The 26,031-nt window shown below is 41.5% G+C and overlaps 3 protein-coding genes across 3 annotated transcripts in view; 1 reads left to right on the forward strand and 2 right to left on the reverse strand.

The window, feature by feature from the left end:
- Positions 1-26,031, reverse strand: part of acad10 (acyl-CoA dehydrogenase family member 10) — a 67,373-nt gene that overhangs the window by 14,538 nt on the left and 26,804 nt on the right. The gene's annotated exons all lie outside the window — the stretch shown is intronic.
- On the forward strand, positions 9,187-12,174 carry LOC147798252 (kappa-type opioid receptor-like). Its single transcript, XM_087141526.1, has one exon. It carries the CDS (start codon positions 9,817-9,819, stop codon positions 10,981-10,983), a length of 1,167 nt encoding a protein of 388 aa, XP_086997652.1. The 5' UTR covers positions 9,187-9,816; the 3' UTR covers positions 10,984-12,174.
- On the reverse strand, positions 15,821-19,042 carry LOC110976616 (somatostatin receptor type 4-like). The gene is made up of 2 exons (XM_022230059.2): positions 18,760-19,042; positions 15,821-18,223 (listed from the first exon to the last, which is right to left on the reverse strand). Exon 2 carries the CDS (start codon positions 18,177-18,179, stop codon positions 17,052-17,054), a length of 1,128 nt encoding a protein of 375 aa, XP_022085751.2. The 5' UTR covers positions 18,180-18,223; positions 18,760-19,042; the 3' UTR covers positions 15,821-17,051.

Genomic DNA, 26,031 nt, shown 5'->3' on the forward strand with positions numbered 1-26,031 from the left:
TTTGGACAAATTTCCAGAACCTAAAACAAAAGAGAATGTATTCAAAGGCCTAAAATAAACTCCATATAGTTTCATAGTACATTCACTCAAATTTCCCCTCTAAAATAGATCAATCTGGCATTCCGAGTCCTTCTTTACCATTCCAATGATTTAAAACCGATGTATTTCAAGACATCGAAGTTATTTTGCTTTTCCCTTTCATCTTTGTCTATTTTAAGTGTGAAGAGGTGAAATTCAGTAGAAAAGCCTGAGGTGGACCACCTCACACATGAATAGGCAGGGGAAACCCTTGCTTCACAGGAACACAGTAGGCCGCCATTGGTAGCAATTCTTGGTACTCATCTTTTGTTCAGCCACTGCACCTAACCTTTCTGGAAAAGGGTTACTTCAGGTATTATGATAGATGCAACCATCAAGCCAACCAGCCAGCAGGTTAGGATAAATCTGTAGACTTGACAGCCACAGATTCGGAGATGCTTCAGGGGATGGCACAGGGCAACGTATCTCTCATGATGCGTTACCATAGTAACCAATACAATAGAGGTATAATATTAAGTCTCAAGCAGGAGATAAAATATGGAACAACCAGCAGAATTTACAAATGGATAGGAAAACACCACAGGAGAAATGGCATGGCTGTGTGCTTGCTTGAAAAGGATTAGACAAAGGCCGGAGTACCAGTCATAAGATAAATGTCACAAACTACATGTAGCAGTTGAACAGCGATCAATGAGGAGAATTCCCTGAATAAAGTGACAAAGACAGCAAGACTGTGCTAAATGATTCAAAGGCCTGGATGGTTATTTACATAAAAAGAGGCAATTTCTAGTGTTCAGGACTGAACGCATCCGTGCATTCTGACAAAGATATCCTTCATAGCACCTGACCCAATACTTACAGTAAATGAATGATAATTCAGTTTATATTAGAATGTGCAAAAACGGAAAAATCTACAGAAGCTTTCATTGCATGACAGTAGAATCCTGTCGCATGGCCGCTGTGTTGTCTTAATAAAAACTACTAAGCCCTGATTATACCTGCAATATGTCTGGTCATGTGCGAAAAAAAATTACGGCTAATTTCTGTGTATTCCAATTTGTTTGTCTGTGTACTTTTACATACATATACAGTTACACAGTAATGATTTCTGGGAAATAATTAAGTTGGAAAGGAAAAAGCCAAGTGAAGAATCTTATAAACACAAACAACGCCTTGCCACTACAGCCATGAATTAAGTCCTGGTCATCACAATCAGTCTAAAGAAGTGCCTCAGTGCAAATATCAGATTTGGACTTCTCACAGAGCTGAGTCTTCCCTCGAACTCACAGGAGGATGTGACATGTTCAGTTGCTCCCTGGGTCGGCGTCTGTAGCCGAAGGCCTCAAGAAATGCAGCACGGTACTGTGCATTCAATGCACCATAGATGAACGGATTAACGGTGGTGTTGATAAGATGTGGGAAATTTGCCAGCCAGTACTGATCAGATCTGGGGGTAACGTCAACAGGGCTGGGTATTTCTGCTATCAGGCAGATCCACTTGATGATGTTAAATGCATGAAAAGGTGTCTGGCACAGGAAAAACACTGCACCATTGACAATGATCATGACCGCCACTTGTCTCTTTCTTTGTTGGGCCCTCCGACTTCTGCCCAACCTACATGTACTTTCAGTTGCTACCTGCTTGACCAAAGTTTGTACGAGTTTGACATACATATAAAGGTTACAAACCATGACAAGGAACCAGGGACCACTTCGAAGCAGTGGACTGTAGAATATTACATTGGGCTTTACAGGAATGCAGTGAACCACAGTTGACGACAAGTCTTGATACTCATTTCCATTGGGCCACTGCACGCACCACTTGTGAAATAGGGCTGCTGTAGGTACTATGATACATGCAAGCATCAAGCCAACCAGCCAGCAGGTTAAAACAATTTTGGTGACTCGTTGAGAGCCACGCATTCGGAGATGCTTCAATGGATTGCACACAGCAAGGTATCTCTCATATGTTACCATAGTAACCAATGCAATGGAGCTATAATGTCCAGTCTCAAGCAGGAGATGAAAGAGGGTACAACCAGCAGAATTTACAAATGGATAGGAAAACACCAATGGAGAAATGGCATATCTCCAAAGGATGAGTGCTGAAAGTAGGGTCAGGAACAGAAGATCAGCCAGAGCAATGTTTGTCAGGTATACATTTGTGTTGGTCCGCATTGTTGGAACACGGATCAAGACAAACAGAAAAGTTATGTTCATGCCTACACCAATGCACAAAACAATTGGTACACCAATGGTGATAAAAGTGACATCTGTTGGGGTGTAAAGCCATCGAGATGCTTCAGCCTCACTGATGTTCTTATGTTCACTGCACTCTTCTGATGATATGCCTGATCCCATGACGATTTTTCTAGTTCCACAAATCTCCAAGGACTGATTAACAACAGGTGTTCACAGCACTCCAGAATTGAGTTTTCTACAGTCAGTTTCTGTATCTTGGTCAATCTGACCTTGGGTCCTCGCTCTATGGTCTCGGCTGACTTAAAGTTTGTGCATGGCAGAATGCTTACAGTGGTAAAATGTAATGCGACACTGTATGTGCTCGCTTAAGAAGCATTAGACAAAGGCCTGAGTACCAGTCATAAATAAATGTCACAAACTACATGTAGCAGTTGAACAGCGATCAATGACGAGAATTCCCTGAATAAAGTGACAAAGACAGCAAGACTGCGCTGAATGATTCAAAGGCCTGGATAATTATAAACCTAAAAAGAGGCAATTTCTAGAATTCAGGATTTAGCGCATCAGTGCATTCTGACAAAGATATCCTTCACTATGTTCACAGCACCTGATGCCAATTGCTTGAGGAAAGTGAACAATAATTCAGGTAATACCCCATAAAATTCCACAGAAGCTTCCATTACAGTAACGCAGAATCCAGGCCCATATTTACTATCCTTTGGCCCATTTACACAGGGTGCCATGGAGAATTATATTCTTCAGGATAAAAATTAAGACAGTACATGTAGTTTCCTATGGAACAGTTGATATTGCGAGTGCACAAACTCACCCAATAGGGCAATAAAATGTTATTTTCCAAAGATATCATGCATCTGGCCAATCAGCAGTCTTGATAGGTATGTTGTCACGGCTGACTGGCATCACTGAGTGAATGCTTGTACATTTGATTCTTCCTGTGCATGTGGTGCCTTTGATTGGAACAATTTCGCTTTGTGTGTAAATGTGAAAAGCAATCCACTGCGGGTAATTTGGGATCAAATCTTTTCTTTTTCAAGTAGTTGGATACAGCTTTGAGAATAATTGATTTCAGGATGTAACTTCAAAACTAATCGAACTGATAAAATGACTTTCTCACAACATATTTAGTATTCTGCGGTTACAAGCTGTTACTTTACAGCAATGGTTGTACCACCATCAAATAATACTAGAAGCAGAAATTACAATGTAAAGAAGAAATTTATACCTAGTGTTATCTCATCTCATCATTTGATTAAAAAGTTCTGACACCTCTTGTGTAACTTTAAATCTTTTGGAAGTGAAAATTCCATCTTGAGTTATAAGTACCCATACATTTCAAAGTTGAACAAAGCCAGCTTGAAAAAAGATGAATCTTGCCCCCTAAAGAAATTGTAAGATTTGACAAATACCAATTCTTGCAATTCAAGCATCATCGGCTGTTATGATTTTGGAATTAATGTTTTAAAAATCCATAAAAAGAGTATATGTGCATGCATTATTTTAAAGAAATTTGTTCAATGTAAAAAAAAATTGTAAATATCTAAAAAGTTTGCCATTCGAGTAGCTTAAAGATCTTGAATAGAAATGCAAAATTTTAAACTTTAAATGAATTGGAAACAAAATGGTGTTGCAATAATGTAGCCTGAGACAATTTTGCAATTGTTGCTACGTACACATAACTTCCCTCTAAGCCGTGTCAATTGTCACTGTTACTGCAGGGTCTAAAACTGACAAACTTGATGTTTCTCAACACATTGAAAATTCTTTGACATGTTTTATAATTAATATAGGGTGTATGATAACAATTCATAACTATACCTTGAGAGAGCTTAACCATTCCTATTGGTTTAGGGCCCATCAAATGGGTGATTTTTATCAGACAAATTTACCGACTGGATTTAACCACTGCCTGCCGGGGACTCCGGGATCGGAGACATATGGTTTATATGCGTGGCCGGGGTCTCCGAACTCGGACAAAGGAAACAAGGCCCTGTAACAAAAGACTGTACTCCGAACAAAAGACCAGGCTGCTGGGCATTACCGGCATTTTTCACTCTCAAAAGTGGTGATAATCCAGCCTTGTTTTGAAACCCCATACCAGGCTTTGGGGCATTGAGAGTGAGCAGATTACCACCGGGGACAAAAGCGCTCCACCACCGCAGCGATGAGCCACACAGCACCGCTGCACGCTAATCTGGCCCCTATTGAAAAGAGGTCAGCAGTGCACTGAGCCAGGTTTGCTAACAAAAGACAGTTATATAACACCGCACAATCTGGGCTCTGTTTACAAGGCTGCAGGCCTGGCTGAAATACTCAGGGCGTCAATGAAGGTCACTTATCAACTTAGAATAGTGCCTGAAGATTACTTCGTGCGGCTATAAATGACCGTTAAATGAAATGATGAATTTTTGAAGCATTTTGAAAACGGAAAAAATGATAGTCATGCCGGCCCAGCATCATCAACATTGGAAAATGCCCCGGCACGAAGTGGTTAAACATGTTCAACTCCATTTAGACTCATGACAATCATCTCTATCACGTAGGCAGGAGTCTGCAACTTTAACATAGAGTTGGAATTTCACTTTAAGCCTGGTTAGCTGCATTCTGTGTTTGCCAAGCAAACCAATTTCAAATGGAAGGAGAATTCCATACTGTGTGCGAGGCACATACACATGCCATGGACATGGCAAAAGTTGGCACATCATGCAAAAAAAAGACAAAATCATTTAATCAGTATGAATGTTCACCCTTTCAAAAAAAGGTATACTTAATTAGATGTATAAAAGGGCCAATCCATTCAGCCCAATCCCATTATAGGACGTGCAAAAAGTGGAGGGGGCATGCTCTCCAATCGAAAAAGTGGGATAGCCACTGGCCCCTTGCCTCTGCCTTCAGTGGTCTAAACAAACTCCATACACTCCACATACGTGTATAACATGCCCTTTTGTGGCTGTTGTAACTTCCTGCAAGGAATTGATCATATATATATTTTCCAAATTTAAGTACAATTTAATACATGCCACAACTTCATGTATTACGTGTCAGCATAGTAAGGCAGTTCTCGGCTTGTGGGACGATTTCTGAGTGAGAAAGATGCAAAGTCACCTTCGTCAACAGCAGTAAGTATTCCAACATATCTACATGCCCCACTGTCTACAAATAATCTTTGTTTCCAAGAACAATACCTATTTGGAACAACAACATTGCATCAGCTACTTCTGCTCCATTTTTTCCAAACTCAAAGCCATCCTCGGCATAAAGGGAGCCTCCCCGGTTAAAAATGGTTAAAGTGTTGTCTTAATAAATTAACTACTAACTCTTAAGTTATGCCTGCCCTATGCCTGGCAATGTAAAAAAAAAATTGACAGCTTCTTTATGCGTATTCCAGTTTGTTTTTCCGTGAACGTCTATGTACACGTACAATAATATTTTCTGGGAAATGATTCGGTTGAAATAAAAACATATTTAATTTGAGCAATCCCATAACTGAAAGACAACTATACCACTGCGGCCACCAATGAAGTGCTGGTCATCGCGATGAGTCTAAAGAAGTACCTAGTTGCAAATATCAGATTTGGTCCTCTCGCTGCTCCCGGGCTTCTCTTGTACACACAGGAGGATGTGGCCTATTTAATTCCTTTACGGGTTGGAGCCTGCAGCCAAAGGCCTCAAGAAATGCAGCGCGGTACTGTGCATTCAATGCACCATAGATGAACGGATTAACGGTGGTGTTGATAAGATGTGGGAAATTTGCCAGCCAGTACTGATCAGATCTGGGGGTAACGTCAACAGGGCTGGGTATTTCTGCTATCAGGCAGATCCACTTGATGATGTTAAATGCATGAAAAGGTGACTGGCACAGGAAAAACACCGCACCATTGACAATGATCATGACCGCCACTTGTCTTTTTCTTTGCTGGGCTTTCTGACCTCTGCTGTTGGCCCCTCCGCTGACTGTTGGTGCCTGCTTGACCAAAGCCTGTATGAGTTTGACACACATATAAATGTTACAAATAATGACGAAGGACCAGGAGCCACTTCGAAGCAGTGGGTTGTAGAATTCTACCCTGGGCCTGACAGGAATGCAGTCCACCATTGCTGATGGCAAGTCTTGATACTCATCTCCATTGGGCCACTGCACACAACACTTGTGGAAACGTGCTACCTTAGGTACTATGATACACGCAAGCATCAAGCCAACTAGCCAACAAGTTAGGACAAATTTGGTGACTCGTTGAGAACCACGCATTCGGAGATGCTTCAATGGATTGCACAGAGCAAGGTATCTCTCATATGTTACCATAGTAACCGATGCAATGGAGCTATAATATCCAGACTCAAGCAGGAGATGAAAGAGGGTGCAACCAGCAGAATTTATAAATGGATTGGAGAACACCAATGGAGAAATGGCATACCTCCAAAGGATGAGTGCTGAAAATATGGTCAGCAACAGAAGATCAGCCAGAGCCAAGTTTGTCAGGAATACATTTGTGTTGGTCCGCATTGTTGGAACACGGATCAAGACAAACAGAAAAGTTACGTTGGTACCTACACCAATGCACAAAACAATTGGTACACCAACGGTGATAAAAGTGACATTTGTTTGGGTGTAAAGCCATCGAGTTGCTTCAGCCTTACTGATGTTCTTATGTTCACTGCACTCTGCTGCTGATATGTATGATCCCATCGTGGTCTTTCCAGTTCAACAACGGGTAACGAAGTTGCTACGACCAATCTCCAACGACTGATCAACTGCAGCAGTTCACAGCACTCCAGATTTGAGTTTTCCTGAGTCACTTTTTGTATCTCGGTCTGTCTGACTGAATCAAACTTCCGTGAGCATGCTACAATGCTTACAGCTGTAAATGCGACACTACATGTATGTGTGCTTACTTGAAAAAGACTGGACAAGGGCTGGAGTACCGGTCATAAATAGATGTCATAAGCTACCCGTTCAACAGCAATTCATTCAAAGAATTCAATTATGCTTAGTTACAAAGAGACCAGGACTTCCAAGAATGATTGAAAAGCCTGGATGGCAATAAACATGGACGCAGCAATTTCCAAAAATTGGGACTGACAACATGAGCAAAAGTGCATTTCAACAAAAGATACGCATCATAGTTAGAAATACCTGATAACAATGCATGATGCTAAGAAGCAATTGTCATATACAAAAGGCAGGAGACTACACCAACATTTTACAATGTACCTACATTAAAGTAGAATCCAAGCAATTAAATATGGGGGGGAAGTCCAGGTTATAGCAGATGAATAATTATGGTTGTTGTACAAATCAACCAGCCATTGACAAGTTTCTGAATGCTTTCTACCATGAGCGGGACCCAGAGATGGCAAACTTTTTCTTGCAACAGATCGAGACTCCTTGGTAACTGCACTTTGCTGGCTCACAAAGATTATGAAATGCATTAAAAACTCATCATGGCCAACAAAACCATGGCTCTTTTCAACCAATGACGGGGTGCTCCAGTTCAAGTTTCATGAATGATGATATATAAATATTACTAAGTCACTAACTTGCATCTGCCGTGTTTAAATAATAAACATTGCCTACAGCTGCTGAGGCTCATCGAAAGTAAACCAATAGGGCTAAGTCAATTCAAATAATTCACTAATTGAATATTCAACCTTTAATTTGATCGAATGTCTGAATATTCGGTCATACGGACTGGCAGATTGTTGACGAACAAACTGTATACAGAATCAGTTGCAGTAATGCACAGAATTGTACATTATGATCAATATAAGAGCTTCTCACATCTAGGAGTATCTCCAGCCACGATTTAGCAAGATTTAAGAGATGAACAAGACTTCTTCCCGTGTTGAAAATTCTACTCCTTTTAAATCACTGCATGAATAATTTACTTTTAAATCGCAAGATTTCTGACACTTTTCATTTGAATCTGCTTGAAACAAGCTTCCACAGAGCATTTTTTCTCATTTAAAACAAAAGAAATTTCCATTTCCTTTTCATGAATTTTGCATTCAAATATTCAAATTTGAAAAATTATAGTGAAATATTTGATAATTGATCAAATATCCAGTTATTTGAATATTTGGCACAGCCTTATAAACCAAGTCTCAAGTCTCCCACTGAATCTTTATTGTATGCAATTATTACTGTCTCCTATTTTGAAATATACTTTTGAATTACAACCAGCATGGTTTACATTACCTTTTAGTTGACTCAGAGGGACCCTTTCAACCACGATGTGCACATCTGTTCATTGATAGACCCATACTGTTCCAAGTTAGATAAGACTTGAAACTTTGCATGGTGGAGATAGACTAAAGAGAGGGCTTGCAATAATACCGTGTGGACAGATCTCTGTTTTAATAAGAACCATTAAAGTGTGTACTCACAGTCAATAAGAACCATACCTCTTCCAAGCGAGATCTATCTACATATTGTTACTGCAAGCCCTCTATTTAGTAGCGTAACGAGTTACTGCAAGCCTTCTATTTAGTAGCGTAACAAGTTACTGCAAGCCCTCTATTTAGTAGTGTAACGAGTTACTTTACCAGCAGTGAAGCCAGGATTTTTTCAAAGAATGGGATCTGCATTTTAATTGGGAGGAGGTGCTAAAATATTTGTTTTTCCCTATTTATTTTCTATTTTTCTATTTTTCAAATTTCTAGGTGGGGGATAAATTAGGGGTGGATATGATCACAGTAAATCAGGGTGGCCCCCAGTAATGGTTGCTAACTATCATCCAGAAAACTACCAAGGGCAAGTCCTTGTGTAAGGTAACTGTCATTGTGCATCTACCCCCAGTACCAGGGGTCTTCCTGACGTGGAAAGTGACTGTAGGCCTGGATTCTCCTGTACTGCAACTACAGAAATTCCATAGCAATGTCTGCTCCTTCTACATCAGCATCAATCATTTCTATTGGATGCACAAGAGCAGCATCACTGGCGCTTTATCTGAATAAGCTGGTACATCAGTCCTTCACACCAGAAACTGTTCTTAACACCATCCAGGTTATTGAATTATTCATTGTAGTTTTGCCATTTTTACAACCAGCAGATTTTTACTTCATTACATAACGTGCAGAGAGAGCAGTGAAGTAGGCCTCTGAATCAATCACAACAGTCATACTGCATTTGTTACCCAATGGGTTTTATACCATCAAAAGCGGTCTAAATCACCTGTTGTGTGACATTTGTATGCGATTGTTCCTTTAGCCCTCATTTAATCAGTTTCAAGCACGCAGCACACAGTGGAAACAGCGCTCATAGCGTGATTTGGGTGAGTGCATTCTTGCATGCACGTGCGAGGTTCAGTTTGTCAAATGGATCGGATGAAAGTATCGCGGTGCATTTTTTCCTATTGTCACCTTGGAAAACTCAAAAGACACCTGGATATAAACTGGACAGGAACTGACAACATTGGACTTGGGGGACTTCCCTGAGACAGTGTGTTTTCGTAACTCGAAAGCTTGGGTGTGTATATGTGAGCAATCAATTTAAAAACTTGAACTAAACCCCAACTTAAGGACGTCTGGTAATAAGCAGTTTGTACTCATTTCTCTACCATGGGATCAAGCATAACGTCTGACGAGTGCAGTCTCCAGGATACCGTGAACATCACCAACGAGACTGTGCCTGAGTGGTCTTATACTCCAACACACACCCTCTTTGTTACAATCATCGTTCCAGTGTTCTGGGGCATCGGCGTCATTACAAACTCAACCTTCTTGTTTGTCCTCTTGCGACTGTCCAAAATGAGATCCAAGAGTTACATCTTGTTGGCCCACCTAGCACTTGCCGATCTTTGGCAAGTGAGCTTTTATTGTATGGTGTACCTCTGGATGTATCTGGCTTCTCCAGTAGCATTTTCTCTCCCATTTTGGAATTCTGCTGGCTGTGTCACTTTCTATGCTGCCTTCAATGTCGGATATTTTGCGTCCGTAGCACTCATAACTATGGTTTCTTGGGAGAGATACGTTGCCCTCTGCCATCCCATGAAGCATCTGGAAATTCGAAGTCAACGGCAAACATACAAGATGGTTGGAATCTGCTGGCTGGCAGGTTTCCTCTTTTCTTGTGCAATAGTACCTGGCACTTCAATTTTCAGTGTGCGGTGTCTTCACTGGCCTGATGACAACATGTATGAGGCATTCCCATCAGTTCATGCGTCTTGTAGCCCAGTACATCCCTGGGTAGGTTACTATGTGGAGCCACTGGTGCTCATCCCGTGGCTGGTTCTCGTGATCGCTAACATTTACATGTTCGTTCAAATCGTACGTGCTTTGGACAAACGCAAGGACATCACCAACACCACAGCAAGTGCTAGTGAGACACCTTCTAGGATCCTACAAATCCGAAACCAGTTTGCAATCATGCTGATTGTTAACGGTGTAGTGTTCTTCATATGCCAGACACCAATTCGGCTTGTCAATCTCTCCAACTGGATCTCTTTGGTTGCAGGGCTCCCAGACAATCCTTTTGTTGCAGCACTCGGAGGGAACTACGTAGTATGGATTGTCCTTCTTCCTCAACTGACTAACTGCTTTGTGAATCCGTTAATCTATGGTGCCACAAATGCAAACTACAGGGCAGCACTTTATCAGGCATTCCGGTGCAGACAGCGATCAAGACAGGCTGCTCACAGTCAATCATCTTGTGCCGTGACAGCAAGCACCAGCTACGATAACACAGTGGATGCCCAACATGATTCACAAACTGACACTCCGCTGTAAAAACCAGCATGTCGCTTTGAAGAGTGAAAAAAATGCTTTCAATGTTGTGGTACTTTTCGTTCTATCAACGTATTCACAGCATTACTGTTTTCAGTCATACAACTCTATATGTACTGTATGTGTTATTTATGAGTGGCAAATTTGCAATGTTAAGTTTGTTAAGTTCATTTTTTTTTTAGCATTTAGTGTCATTTTGCAATGGCAGTGCAATTTAAAGTCACGTGTCTGTAGTATACCTGACTCACTAACCATATCCAACAACCCTTCCTGAATCTTCTAAACACCACCACTCTGTATTGTGCCAGTACAAGCCAATGGCACATTCTTTGGACTGGGACTTACTGTGGTCATACCAAGCCCACATATGAAGCAGAAATGGCTGGAGTTCTCCTGCCTTGGTCCTACAAACCCTGCCCCAAACACTGGGTGGATTTTGAAGGGGTTTGGTTTGACAAATCACATTCACTGAACACGGTAAAGGGCACAGCTGTACCAATTTGTGATTGGTCCTCTTCTGTTGTATCTCCGAGCCGGAAAAATTCTAGCCTTTGGCTTAGCAGTTTGAACAAGGTAGTTAGTGATTTGTGTCTGTACGGTTTACAGTCATGAACATTAAATTTTGGTCTGTACTTGTCATTTTAATAATGGTTATTATCCCCTCTGTAGTAAATAAAATGATGCCACTCTCCCAAGTTGGAATTTATGTTTTATCTTCACATTTACGTATGTACATTCCTGCCAACGTGAAGTTGGAAAAAAAAAATCACAAAGAAGGGTTGCCTGATTTGCATTTTTGAAACCCTTGGAGAAGTTGTAAACACAGTGACCTATACATCTGTGGTGATGTAAAAATCTGATTGCTTATCTACAATTAAGTCGTCTCTTGGTGGCTGGCTATGTTTGCCATCGTATACATGGATTTCTATCTCTTGTGTTTGGATCTCATGCGTTCCTCTTGAGCTCGCTGAATTTCTTTCTCGCAGCTTTTTTTTTTATTCATACCAGAAAAGAGAAAGAAAGAGTATAAAGAGAGGGGAAGAGTAGATAAGGAAGACAGATGGGGAGGGAAGCACAGAAAAAGAGACGATGAGACCCTTGGTGGCAGCAGTCAAATAGGTCGTTTTTGTCCTTTCTGGGTATTTGCGCACAGTTCAGGGATTGCGCTGTAGTCCTGAATAGGTGGGAATAAATATGCGCTTGGCTGGTCGTAGATGTTCATTTAAGACCAGCTTGGGAGAATGGATAGGATTGATGTTCAATCTCCCGGTGAGGGGCATTGAATCAGTGTCCATTTTCCTTTAGCAGTTTTAACAAACAGTTAAGGCTGGCAAAGCACATACATATGTATTCCCATTCAATAAAATACATTAAAAAGAATCAAAACAAGTTAAAAAGAAACTAAATTCCCAATGATATTGTTCACGGAGTTTACTTTAATTCATTTTTCAAACACCCCTCTGGCCAGTGCCTCTATACACTGGTGCTTTATGCGGGTGAAAATATCCTGTTTTGTTCAGTAGATAAACAGAAACTGTGTTAATAAAAAATACTCAACAATTAATTAATATAAAAGAAGAAATGAATGGTGTAACTTCACACTTGTAATCCAAGTACCTGTCCATGAAATTTAATGACAATTTCATATATTAATATATGTATATTTGATATCATATTTGATATATCCCTGTATTGTCACAAAATTGCCTATTTTTCCCCATGAATTTACAGCTAAGAGGGGAAAAAATCATGAAACCAAAACTGTCCTTCACTGTAATCAGGACAGGTTCACAAAATAAAGGAGACCTGTGGGCAGAGTCAAAAAAAAGTTTAAGGGAGAATTGAGAAGGGCAATGGTGGGAAAATGACGGGAAATTAATTTGGACAGAGAAATTAGATACAGAAGAATAGAGGGAAAGGGAATAAATCTGATAAAAGCAGAGAGAGGAAAATTAGATCTAAAAGGCAGAAGAGAAACTGGACAGAGAAGAGAGACAAATGAGATCCTGACAGAGAATACTCCATGTTGCTGTAACTCTGAAGTTTTCATCCGTACTATGTCAAGGCAAGTGCTGTAGTGGTACCTCTCAGGAAGCATGTCACAGACAGAAGTTAGTTCGCTTTGAAGATCTTAAAGGGTTGTAGGTCAACTCGCCCCCTGGCCGACTCACCCCTTACCAACTCGCCCCCTGACCGACTCGCCTCCTAGCCGACTCGCTCTTACCAACTTGCCCCCTATCCAACTCGCCTCCTTACCGACTCGCCTCCTGACCAACTCGCCTAAGTTTGCCAAGCACGTATGGCCGGCCCATTCACCATTTAAAAAAAAATACAATCAGTCACAGATGGAATCGGTGATTGCTGCCCTTAAAAATAGGTTCTGGGGTTTGCAGCTGGCACTCAAAGTTGAGTTTGTTTAAAGCTTGGTGGATATTCCCTTTGTGTAAAATTGGGGGTAACAATATATTTTTTTTATATTGGTAAAACTAATTCAGTATTATCGTGTGTATGGGCCATGGCGCAGCGTTTCCTGAGTATTGTCTATGGGATTTAGTGCGCCACAACACCAACACCCTACCATATTAATTAACTTTGCAAACTATTTCAGATAAAAAAATGGTACATATTAGGCATAATGCCCGGCGACGCAAACCTACGGAAGTGTTAAGGAGACATGATTTATGACAAAGGGTGTAACGGTCGCTACACACTTTCAGGTTCCGATAACTTCACAGGATGCATTTATTAGTTAACAATTAACACTAAATACTGATTTATTCGGCGAGTAAAATCATCAAGGATCACATTGTTGATCGGCCATATTGAATTATATCCCAGCATGCACTGTCGGTGTCATGACGTCAGGGGAAAAAAATCATGTCAACTGGTGCCCGTTACTTGTAAACAAATTAAGAGCACTCTCAGAGAGATTCAATTCCAAAAAAGGAATAAAAATTACACAAATAAAAAAAATTAGTAATGGGGCGTTAAAAATTGACATTAGTGTACAATGTACCACTATGACTTTATACATCACACAAAAAGCGTATATCCAAGAACCTAAATCAATTTTCGCAGTATATGTGAGGTCCCTGTTGAGTGAATTAGCAAAAGAACACTATAACTAACTAACTAACTGGATATCGGGTCACTTCAAGAAGATACAGTCACATACCCAAATATTAATGGGACGGAGGGTTCGAAGTTGTTGATCCTGAGGGTATGTTGGATGTACAAATAACCTAATCAGACAGTGGACGTAGGAAGCATTTGAATAAATAAGTGATTAGTGGTGAGGTCCGTGAGTCGTTCGTGTCGCGTCGTTGGTTAGAACCATTTTTTAAATACATTGGGCCGGCCATATTTGCTTAACGTTCCAAGGGGGCGAGTCGGTCAGGGGGCGAGTCGGCCAGGAGGCGAGTTGGTAAGAGGCGAGTCCGTCAGGGGGCGAGTTTGAAAGGGGCGAGTCGGTAAGGGGCGAGTCGGTCAGGGGGCGAGTTGACCTGACACCACTTAAAGCTGTGTTTCCCATGTGCTCTGCAAATATATTTGCCGGTGTAGTTCAGTTTAATTCACAGTTTTACAACTGAGAATTCAATTCATTATTTCGTTGTCACAGTCACTCCTTTTAGCCCCATCTCAGACTGGAGACTGGTTACCATGGCAAAAGTTTCCCTGAGCCTGTGTCAGGTTGATACTTATCTGGCCATGGTGGAGAATTCCAGAATTCCCGCTGTCCCTAATCAATTAGTTTATTGGTTGTCAGCTCCGCCCACATTCAAGACAGCTCCATGGGTCCATAAAAGCATTTTGCACAAAAGGGAACAGGAATCACTTCATGCAAAATGTTTTCCACACTCATGTTGCAAGTCAAGACAATGACACTGTCTTTACAAGTGCAGATACATTTTCCTGTCGTCACTCAAACAGATCAAGCAAAAATGTTCAATCACTCTTCTTGTCATATTATTTCAGTACCAGCTAGGCAGCCCTTAACCTTTGAAGACACTAGATAGCAGTCAGCACTGAAACGGGTACAGGTGTGCTGCCGAGGCTCATCAAAAGTAAAAAAAAATAAAAAGTCGCTCATAGTCTGCTGAGCTAATAAACTTGTTATTACTACATATAGGGTCCAGTCCACTAATTCAAGCCCCATTGAAAACAGTGTAAAATCAGCACCGTTCAGGGCCCAATAGCATGCACGCCAACATCCCTGGGATTTCTGAAACACAAATGAAATTCTTGTCTGGTCACTCATCTTTCAATTTCTTTTCAATTTTTTGTGGGTTAACCAATTACATTTTTAATTATTCCCACAAAACAAAATCACCCCCCAAAAAGTGATTTTTCCGAAGTCTGATTGCAGCCATTTTTCAAGTGGCAACCCTCAACTTTCTCGGGCACTTAGGACCATTTTTCAACCGTAGTTTTTAGCCCTTCTGCCCTCATATGAAAGCTCAAAGACCCAGGGAGTTGATCCTGGCAACGATTTACACAATCTCACCATTTTGGGGGCCAAACAATCTCCTTTTTCAAAAGATACTGTGGGGGCAGTTTTAATGCTTATGAGCTGGTCAAAAATTCTCACTTGAATGAGTGGTCTGCACCCTATATGAAAGATACCAAAAAATGGCTACATGGACCAGTCTACTGTAATCAGTTTGGAACCCCGTACAGCTATGAAGGTTGAAATTACAAGTAGAAGCTAGGAGAAAACAGCATGGATGGAGATAACACCAGTGCTGCCTCAGCGCAGTCAAGAGTGAGTGTGTGGAACCAACACCAAACCTTTTCATATTCTCGCTCTGCACAGAGAGGTAGGAGTTACAACAGGACAGCATTCTGTGTACTGGGAGTCAAGTCTTTATTGGGTTGTATGAATAAAAACTAGCAAATGCTATGAAGTTCAAGCAAACAGCAAAAGCATTTACTGAGAAGTAAAAGTATTAAGAATATGCAAATGCTTGAATTTGTAGGAATTAAATGTTTCTCTTACTATTCAGCATCTACTAATCATATTAGCAAATGCTTTATGCTTGTGGCCGACTGCACAGCCGAACACTTTTTGTACAATAGGGTTTTCGTTGCAGCACGGTGCTGTATCTTAAGACCTTAGCATGGCAGATAAGCACGATGGCAGTAATATTGATCGCAAAAACCTTGATAAAGAATATTGCTCTGCCACTCTCAAATCACTACAGCCGCCCGCATCTGGTTTCTTGAGATTCCTTCCTAAAGGCATACAGCTTGTCCTTTCGAATGGCATTCATGAACGCTGCCATTTTGAGCATTAGTAAATGCTCCTCGTTTTCAAGCTTGCCCTGACCCAGTCTTGAAAAATGTCAAGTAAATACTCCAATTCTGTGGAACTTACTCATTTTAATTCATACAAAATGAAGCAACTGCTTATTGTCAAGCGCAAGCTTAAAGAGTAAAAAGTAAATAACTTTTACGTTTTAGCAATTGCACTAAAGTAAAAGCTTTTGCTTCATTATTATTTATACAAACATGAGTAAATGCTTCAAGAATGGTAGTAAAAGCGAATGCTACTTTTTTTAGGACCCATTGATAATCACCTGGCCAAATGCTTGAAGCAGTGTTAAACCAAAAGAAAGAATTCACCAAGAATAGCCAGTTCATGCCATAGCTGATGTAAACACAAAATAGTCAAATTTCTCACCTATAAACAGTTAAACTACAAATTGGTGTATGCCAAGTGCACATGGTCTGTTCCTAAATTTACATCAGGGCAATTGATTGGAGCTCTAAAAAGATTTGATTGTCGAGGGTCTTGGTGGAACTGAAGAAGGTATTCCAAAAATTGATGACAGATTAAAAAGCAATTGACTGCATAGGAGGTTCTTTAAAATTAGGGTGAGGCATCAGAAACTATTTTAAAACTGTTCATTCGAAAATGTTTTGATCGTCAGAAAATGGCAATCGTTATAGAAATCACTAATAAACTGCAACTATTCTTAGAATACCTTTTTCTTGTGGGAGGAGCCAGGGGGGGAGAGTGATGAAACCCTACAGACCTCTGCAGCATCATGCCTGTTTTTCTACTGATGAATTCAAAGCCAAGTCATATTTGTGTCTTGATTGATTTGATGCACTGGTAGAGTATTACATGCACTTTCAATCTTGACTTTGCTGTCATCTGCATCCTTGTCTTCAGGTTTCCTCTTCCTGCAGGAAAGCGCTCGCAAGAAGGCAGCCCGGCACTGTGCATTGATGGCACCGTAGAGCAGGGGGTTTACTGCACTGTTTAGCAGCTGAAAAACAACGCTCAACCAAAGGGAGCCTCTCCATGCCGCTCCTGGTTTGGGGACCCCAGTGAGCGAAGCAACGAACACAGAAACATTTCTGATCAGTGCTGGGATCTGGCACATGATGCAGATGGCTATGTTGCTGACAATCATTCTCGTCATTTGACGTTGATTTTGTAACACTTGTCTCCTTTTATTGATAGCCTTGCGTTCACGTAGTGCACGACTGATGCGGATGCACATGTACACAACTGCAAAAATAACAAATAGCCAAGGCACAGTGAAGAGAAGTCCAGAATAATACACAACATTTGGATGGGCTGGAGTACAGGCTATGACCACTGTAGGTAATTCTTGATACATGTCATCGTGAGGCCACTGCAGACAATTCTTTTGAGCAGTTGAGGAATCAAGTGCCAATGACACACCGCCAAGGAGTCCCACCAGCCAGCAGCCTACAGTAATCCTGCAGGTTCGACACCAACTGTGCACTACACGATGTTTCAAAGGGTGGCAAAGGGTGAGGTACAGATCGTACAAGGCCATAGTTATCAGTGCCACAGAGGCAACAATGGAGGTGAAACGCACGGTAAAAAAACTCATGCAGCCACCCGAGTTTGAGAATGGGAAGTGGTGAAATACCGGAGATGCTGCATATGACCAAATGAAGTATGCCGAGGTTAGACTAAGGTATAGTGAGTCAGCCACTGCCAACTGTGACAGGTAGACATAAATGCCAGATCTCATCTTGGGCACACAGAACACAACGCACAGGAAACCCAAGTTGGTGATGACACCGAATCCACAAATGATTGGTATGATGATGGTGATAAAGACTCCGTCGCCTTGGGTATAAAGGAACTGAGAAACGTTCTCCTCACTGATGTTCCAGTACTTATCGCATTCCTCAGGCATGATGTCCTCATCACCCATGTTGGGAAATAAAGATTAGAGTTCCCTGATAAACAACAGCAACCCTGGCAATGAAAATGATACACAAATACACCTCACCAGTTTGCAGCTGTAAGAGGCATAATTTTTTCCAAGTTCTCAATGACAAGGATAACTGTTTTCTGACTGAATGGACGAGCCAGATGCCACTTCCACCAGTGAAGTAAATGCACAAGACATCACAGCAGTTTCAGATACAGTTTGAGTTTTGTACCAGGGCCGTTTTCCAATACTCAACTTTGTCTCCGTCTCAAAACCAATCCTCGATTGTGGGCCTGAAGCATTTAAATTAAATTGGATTACTGTACTTTTTGGTCCTCTTGCATCTTATTTGATGTTTTGTGGCATTATTAGACTAATTATTGTGCTAACAGCTTCTAAGTCAGGTAGTAACAAAAACAGTTGGAGCGTGAGATGGAGCCGAAGCTGGGTGTTGGACAACTGCCCAGGCAAAGAAATCCCTTCACTGAATCCCAGTTTTATTTCCTTTCTGCATTCACTGTATGCCACTACTTGTTGATCAATGGGTTTTCAGAAACACTGCGTCTTTGCTATAGCTTACCGTAGGCTCTACACCGTGAAATGCACAATTGGCCAGATCAGAAATAAAGCTGTCTCAGAAAAGCCTCCTAAAATTCATGTCATCAGTTCCAATCTTCTAACCATGTGTCTTTTGACTTGTCCATGGTGAGAAGAGAATCAGATAATGATGCAAAGCTACACTTTTCATCTGCTCTACTTTCCAAACTGAATCGCACAGGTACGTTTGCAAATGTGATAATTCCATTCTAATGAGCAGTGAAATGCAAGACTGTGCTGCGTGCTTGAAACTGATTGGACGAGGCCTGGAGTAACAACCACAATTAAATTTCATTCATCAGGTGATTTGGACTTACGATGGAATACAAACTGACGACCAAAGCAGCATGACTGTAATAATTTATTAAAAGGCTTGGATATGAATATTGAAACATCAGTGTATTAGTACAAATCACCAGAGATACCCTTCATGGCGTCAAATGGCAATGCTTGAAGCAAATGAATAAGCTATTATAATGCACAAACAAAATTGAAAATTCCACAGAAACATCAACAGTACCAGTAGTACAGCAGAATCCAGGCCTACGATAACCGTCTATGGGGCCTGAATAAAGGATATATTCTACACATTTCAAAAAAACATGCAATCATTTCCTCTTGGACATAGATTACATACTAAATGTTGACAGACTAGTCAACAGGGCAATAAACAATGATATTTAAACCTGGAAAATTTTTTCAAAAAGGAAGAACGTGTTCTGGCCCATCAGGTGTTGATAAACTTCTTGGCCTGCATTACGATTTCTAGCAAGCAAAAGTTGTCTAAGAATTAAATGAATGATAACATAATGTCGCATAGCTGTACAGTGAAAGGGGATACAGTGAATTTGCATAGGAAGGCATGTATACTTGAAAGGTGTTAACGCAGCTTTTCCAGCTCGTGATTCCTCACAGCCAAGATGAACTTCAGTAGGGTCAGAGTCATTTCTAATGAAGCGTTACTGTTTTTGCTAGAAGCAACAAAGGTTATCCTGAGTCTTTTGCTCACTGAGTTTCATCTCTGCATTTTTCTTTTGGTCCGGTGGCCATTTGTTAATCTGAAATGAGACGGGTATTGATAAAGCTTCAAGTCTAACAAGAGTCAACAACTGTCGGGCATTTGTTTCTGCTTGTTGCCCTGTTAACATTCACATAAAATTCAGCTCCATTTGATGCAGGCAAGCTATACCCTATGAAAAGTTATACAAAGACGTGTCTCTCCTGGGTGTTTTGGATGAAGGATTAATAGAATAGATATGAGCGACGGTCACCACATAACTAAACCCTCAATAAACATGCTGATCACGGCAACAAGTCTAATAAGGTCCAAGTGCCTGGTTGTGTCATATTTGGTCCTCTCCCTGGCTCAGGTTTTGTCTTGCGCACACAGGAGGAGGTAGCATGCTAAGCTGCTTCCTGGGTCGGCGCCTGCAGCGAAAGGCCTCAAGAAATGCAGCGCGGTACTGTGCACTCAACGCGCCGTAGATGAACGGATTAATGATGGTGTTGATCAGGTGTGGGAAGTTTCCCAACCAGTACCCGTTATCTTGCATGGCGCTGTAAATAGGACTGGGCATATCCGCTATCAGGTAGATCCACTCGATGATTTTAAGGGCGTGAAAAGGGGCCTGGCACAGGAAGAACACCAAACTGTTGACAATGATCATGACCGCCACTTGTCTCTTTCTTTGTTGGGCCCTCTGACCTGTGCCACTGACCCCTCCGCTGACAGTTGGTGTCTGCTTGACCAAAGTCTGTACGAGTTTGACACACATGTAAATGTTACAAATCATGACGAAGGACCAGGGGCCACTTCGAAGCAGCGTATTGTAGAATATTACATTGGGCTTGACAGGAATGCAGTCCACCACTGTTGACGGCAAATCTTGATACTCATCTTTGTTGGGCCACTCCACGCACCACTTGTAGGTTAGCGCTACTTCAGGTACTATGATACATGCAAACATCAAGCCAACCAGCCAACAAGTTAGGACAATTTTAGTGACTCGGCGCGACCCACGGATTTTGAGATGCTCCATAGGATAGCAAAGAGCAAGGTATTTCTCATATGTTACCATAGTAACCAATGCAACGGATGCAAAGTATCCAGTTTCAAGCACAATGAACAGGATGGAGCAACTAGCCGAATTTTCAAATGGATATGAAGATACTGAAGGAGAAACTGCGTAACTCCACAGATTGCTGGCGGCATGTAGGCTGAGGAAAAGCATGTCGGCTAGAGCTACGTTTATCAGGAAGACGTTCGTTGTTGTCCACATGGCTGGTACGCGGAACAAGACAAAGAGAAAAGTCACATTGGCGCCTGCACCAACGCACAAAGCAAACGGTTCGCCGATGGTAATAAAATTGACAAATAGTGGGCTATAAAGCCATTGGGGTGCTTCAGCCTCGCTGATGTTCCAGTATTCACTGCACTCCGCTGATATGTCTGATCCCATGGTGGTCCTTCCAGTTCAACAACGGGCAACGTAGCTGACACAACCAATCTCCAACGACTGATTAACTGCAGCAGTTCACAGCACTCCAGATTTGAGGTTTAATTCCAAAGTCAGTAATGGTTTTGATCCATTTTGACAGGCTTAACTTGTACTGGTATGTACAACACATCTATAACTCCATCCACCAAAGATCATGAACAGAACAGTGTTTTCATAGTGAGGTAAGTGTTGATAAGACAAGGGGTCGAGTGGCAATCATAAACTGCATCATTGCTCTCGGCACTGAGAAAGTAAGGAGAGCTATTGAAGCCCAAATCTGCTGGTACATAGAGGTCAAAGCTACGATGAATAATTCAATCATCTGGACGGCACTGAAAAGACAATTTCTGTTGTGTGGGACGGATGTACCAGCACCTTATACAACCTCTACCAAGAGAAACTTGAAAAACAGAACAATACTAGAAATGCTTGGAAAAACTGATACGTTGGCATCCTTCCATTCAGGGATGAGATTGAATAATGATAAAAATAGCTAAAAGCAGCCCAAAAAGGGCATAGAGAAGCTGAACTGTGATAATCTCCTATACTTTTGTACACAGCCAGTGAGGAAAAAAAGTTGAAATCCAAAACAAAAAAATCTGATATCAGTTAAAAAACTGAGAAATCTCATCCCTGTCCATTAAAATTCAGATCCCATACTTGTCCTCCCCACAGTGAAAGAATCCTGACTACACTGCTCGATAAGTAACTTGTTACTGTATTTACACTTGGGTCTCTATCAGTGAGACAAAGGCACATTTTTGTGGCGTATGAACATGGATAATGGTTGACAGGGTCCCCTGGCAGTGGACTCTGCTACCCTGGTTGTGGCTATTCCAGTAGTTCAAGATGGTTTTGAAGCATGCTTTAGAAGACAATAAAAGTTGCAGACAACATGGATTCAATGGGACACTTTGAGACACTTGGTGGCAGCAAACAAACCAGTCCTTTTCCACAGTTGTGCGCGTGCTCAGAACGGCGCATGCTCAAAACTAAGTGTGCATGCCCGGAACTGACAAAAAGGACCAGTTCATCTGATGCTGCCACCGTGTGTCTTAAAATCTCCCATTACTCTGAAGGAGCCAAGATCTTATGGCCAAGCCACATGTGCAATCTTCTCAAAATTGTCAAAAAACATAGCTTACTAATAAAAAGACTCAATTTTGGTTGACAAATCAGAACTCCACTGTTTAAGAGGTGTACAGTAGCATGAAGCACACTTCTTCCATGACTCACTGTAAAGACTTTGTCTTTGATATACATGTATATACATTTATACACAGAGAAAGTCACATTTATATATGACGCTGTCCACCATCGATCCACCCACACTACATGTAAATCCTTCAAAATTCACCATACTTGGTCAACTTCTCCCAGTGTTATTTCATGAAACATAACTTTTGATATCCCAGAACAAGTAGTTTGGGTGATTTTTCTTTTTAACCGAATCATCCAACTGCAAGTAATTGCAGCCAAACGCCTCAAAACACTCAACCAACATTCATGGGAGAGGTGGCCCAATGGTGGTTTTTGCGACTTTATGTTTGACCCAATAGTGATTAAAGAGCAACCCCAACGGAGGTGAAAATGGGGAATATAGTTTAATATCCTCACGTGGTATCTAAGTAATAAGTTACACATGTAAAGTGGCACTGTGACTTCTGAATAAATAGTACTAATGTGATAAACATATGGACCAATTCTGCTGGTTTTTCAATAACTTTCCACATTTTTACCATTGGTGTGCCACACAGAAATACTTTTCTGATGATGTACTACCTTGGAAATGAAAAACATCGTGACCTCCCAGGACCTGGCTTTGTGGATATGTTTTTGTACAAAGGCCTGCATGCCTGAGCTGCCAGTCTGGCCTGACGCTGTTTTTCAGAACATCGAACACATCTGTCCTTCACTCTGAACTTACCAAGCCGTATTTATCAAATGATCTTGGTACCCTTCACCACCTTGTTCACCAGCGGTGGCCCCATCGCCAGCCCGATTGGGATCCCGTTGGCACTCTGGGGGCACGATGGGATCAAAGCGGTATGGCTCTGCGCCTTGTACTTGGGACAGTGTATAACTGTAACTTCACACGTGACCGCGCCCGCTCAGTGTGTACAAGCACAGCTGGAGAACCGTTTCCATGGTGCTACATCGACAAAATCCTGGAAAAGCCGTATTCATGAGATGTAAATGAAGCGATGACCATACGCTCCTTTCACAAAAGCTAGCCATGGCACTCAGCAGAAACGGGTCTCAAAAGTGAGTTTTTTAAAACCCAAAATATTGCTGAATCTGGGTTTATGTGGCATAGATATCTATAATGGGATCCAAGTAAACATCCTACAGCTAGATTTCTTATTTTCTTCCACCGTTGGAGTTGCTCTTCAAGTAAATAAAAGCTGCGTAACCAGGCACAGTCAAGTTACAAGTTAGCTCAAGTTTTTGAAAGTGACTACAGTATTCAAGGGCGAGTCCAGGAATTTTTCGGGGGGGGGAGGTCAGGCCCCTCAGTTTATCTTTTTTATTTTTTATGTCGAATTGCTGCCAAAAGCTGGACACATTTTGTATTAATTCATTACATCGTTATTGACGTACAATTAATAACCCTTACAGGATGTTATCTTTCCATAGTTATTTGAATTGTTATGTGATCTATTTATTGTTTTATTTTCTTTTGGTGTAAGAGTGAGGGGGGAGGGGACTATCTAGATCCACATCTGGTGTTCTTGCTGGTGTTGTTATGTCTGCAATGTCTGGTAATGTAATAAAAGACAGATAATGTTTGTGTATTACGATTTCTACCTTTTATGTACATTAAAAAGGCAAGGATACAGTGATATTGCCTAGCAAAATGATTCAAGCTGAAATAAAACAAACAAGTGAACAATCCCACTAAAGAACGACAGCAATATCACTACAACCATGGAGGAAGGACACAGAAGGAGTTACAACTCTGGCACATCAAAGTGCTCGATGATCATCGCCGCCCGGTCAGACGAACAATAGTACACATTCCAAAAATGCCTGATTACTGCCTGCAGCTTAGCTGGACAAGTGGGGCCAGTAATATCGCAACAATATTTGTGGTGTTTTCTTTGGAATCAACTACAACCTATCGCAGTGACCAGGAAACAGACAGAAAAAATATCTAACGTTAGATTTACTTTTGTCATTTTGAATAATTTTTTTAAGGAGTTTTGATGCCCTTTTCCATTATCCATGCATATGTTTGTAATTTCATTTTGTCACACCAAAACATCAGTTTTCAAAGTCTTTGTATGAGTTTGGCTAAGACTGGCTAACATCATGTTGAACACCACAGGACAGTTAAGTTCACGAAAAACAAAATGCGCTGTTTCATCACAGGGAGTGATCATGAGATCTCATAAAATACCTTTTTGTGTCAATTCCGTAATAAAAATGATTCAAATAAAACCCAAAATCTTTCAAACAGCTTAGCTATTTATTCCTAAAAGAAGTCCAGAAGAAAGCGTTCGACAAGGGCAAACAATTGCACATGAACACTTCGGGTATACAGCCTGATAAAAGCAACTGCACAAGCACAAAATTTGATGTTGTTGTCAGATCATACCAAGCAACAACAATGGCATGAATATTCAACTTCCTATACTGCAGTACACAACGTTTTAGGGATGCAGATTACCAGTGAAAAATTGCAGCAATGATCATGGGGTACAAAGGGGGCTTATGGATGCAAAACGGGTGGTGAGTAGCAGGCGTGTGCTGCGCTCTGGCTATGGACATACCAGGCATGCCAGAAAGCGGTATTTGGCCAGATGTTATAGCCCGGGCAGTTCAAACTCCTTCTGTGTCCTTCCTCCATGCTAAAACTATCACTGAAATGCCGGTCGATCAGTCACAATGAGTCTAAAGAAGTGCCCAATTGGGAATGATAGTTTTGGTTCTCTCTTTGGCTCAGATCTTCCCTCGAACTAACAGGAGGATGTGACATGTTCAGTTGCTCCCTGGGTCGGCGCCTGCAGCCGAAGGCCTCAAGAAATGCAGCACGGTATTGTGCACTCAGCGCACCGTAGATAAACGGATTAACAATGGTGTTGATCACCTGTGGGACGTTTTTCACCAAATATTGACCGGATTGCAGGGCAGTGTTGATGGGACTGGGCATATCTGCTATCAGGTAGATCCACTTGATGATTTCAAGGATGTGAAAAGGTGCCTGGCACAGGAAGAACACCACACCATTGACAATGATCATGACTGCAACTTGTCTTGTCCGATCTTTGGCCCTTTGACTTACGCCCAACCTACTTTCAGTTGCTACCTGCTTGACCAAAGTTTGTATGAGTTTGACATACATATAAATGTTACAAACCATGACAAGGAACCAGGGACCACTTCGAAGCAGTGGATTGTAGAATAGTACATTGGGCTTTACAGGAACACAGTGAACCACAGTTGACGGCAAGTCTTGATACTCATCTCCATTGGGCCACTGCACGCACCACTTGTACAAGAGTGCTACTTCAGGTACTATGATACATGCAAGTATCAAGCCAACCAGCCAGCAGGTTAGGACAAATTTGGTGACTCGACGAGATCCACGGACTCCAAGATACCCTATGGGATGGCACAGGGCTAGGTATCTCTCATATGTTACCACGGTAACAAATGCAATGGATGCATGGTATCCAGTCTCAAGCAAGACATGAAACAGGGTGCAACCGGCCGAATTCACAAACGGAAAGGTATACACCACAGGAGAAATGGTA

The sequence above is a fragment of the Acanthaster planci genome, linkage group LG09 (assembly GCF_054643075.1).
Source record: "Acanthaster planci isolate LZ-2023a linkage group LG09, COTS_SCS, whole genome shotgun sequence".
NCBI lineage: Eukaryota > Metazoa > Echinodermata > Asteroidea > Valvatida > Acanthasteridae > Acanthaster > Acanthaster planci.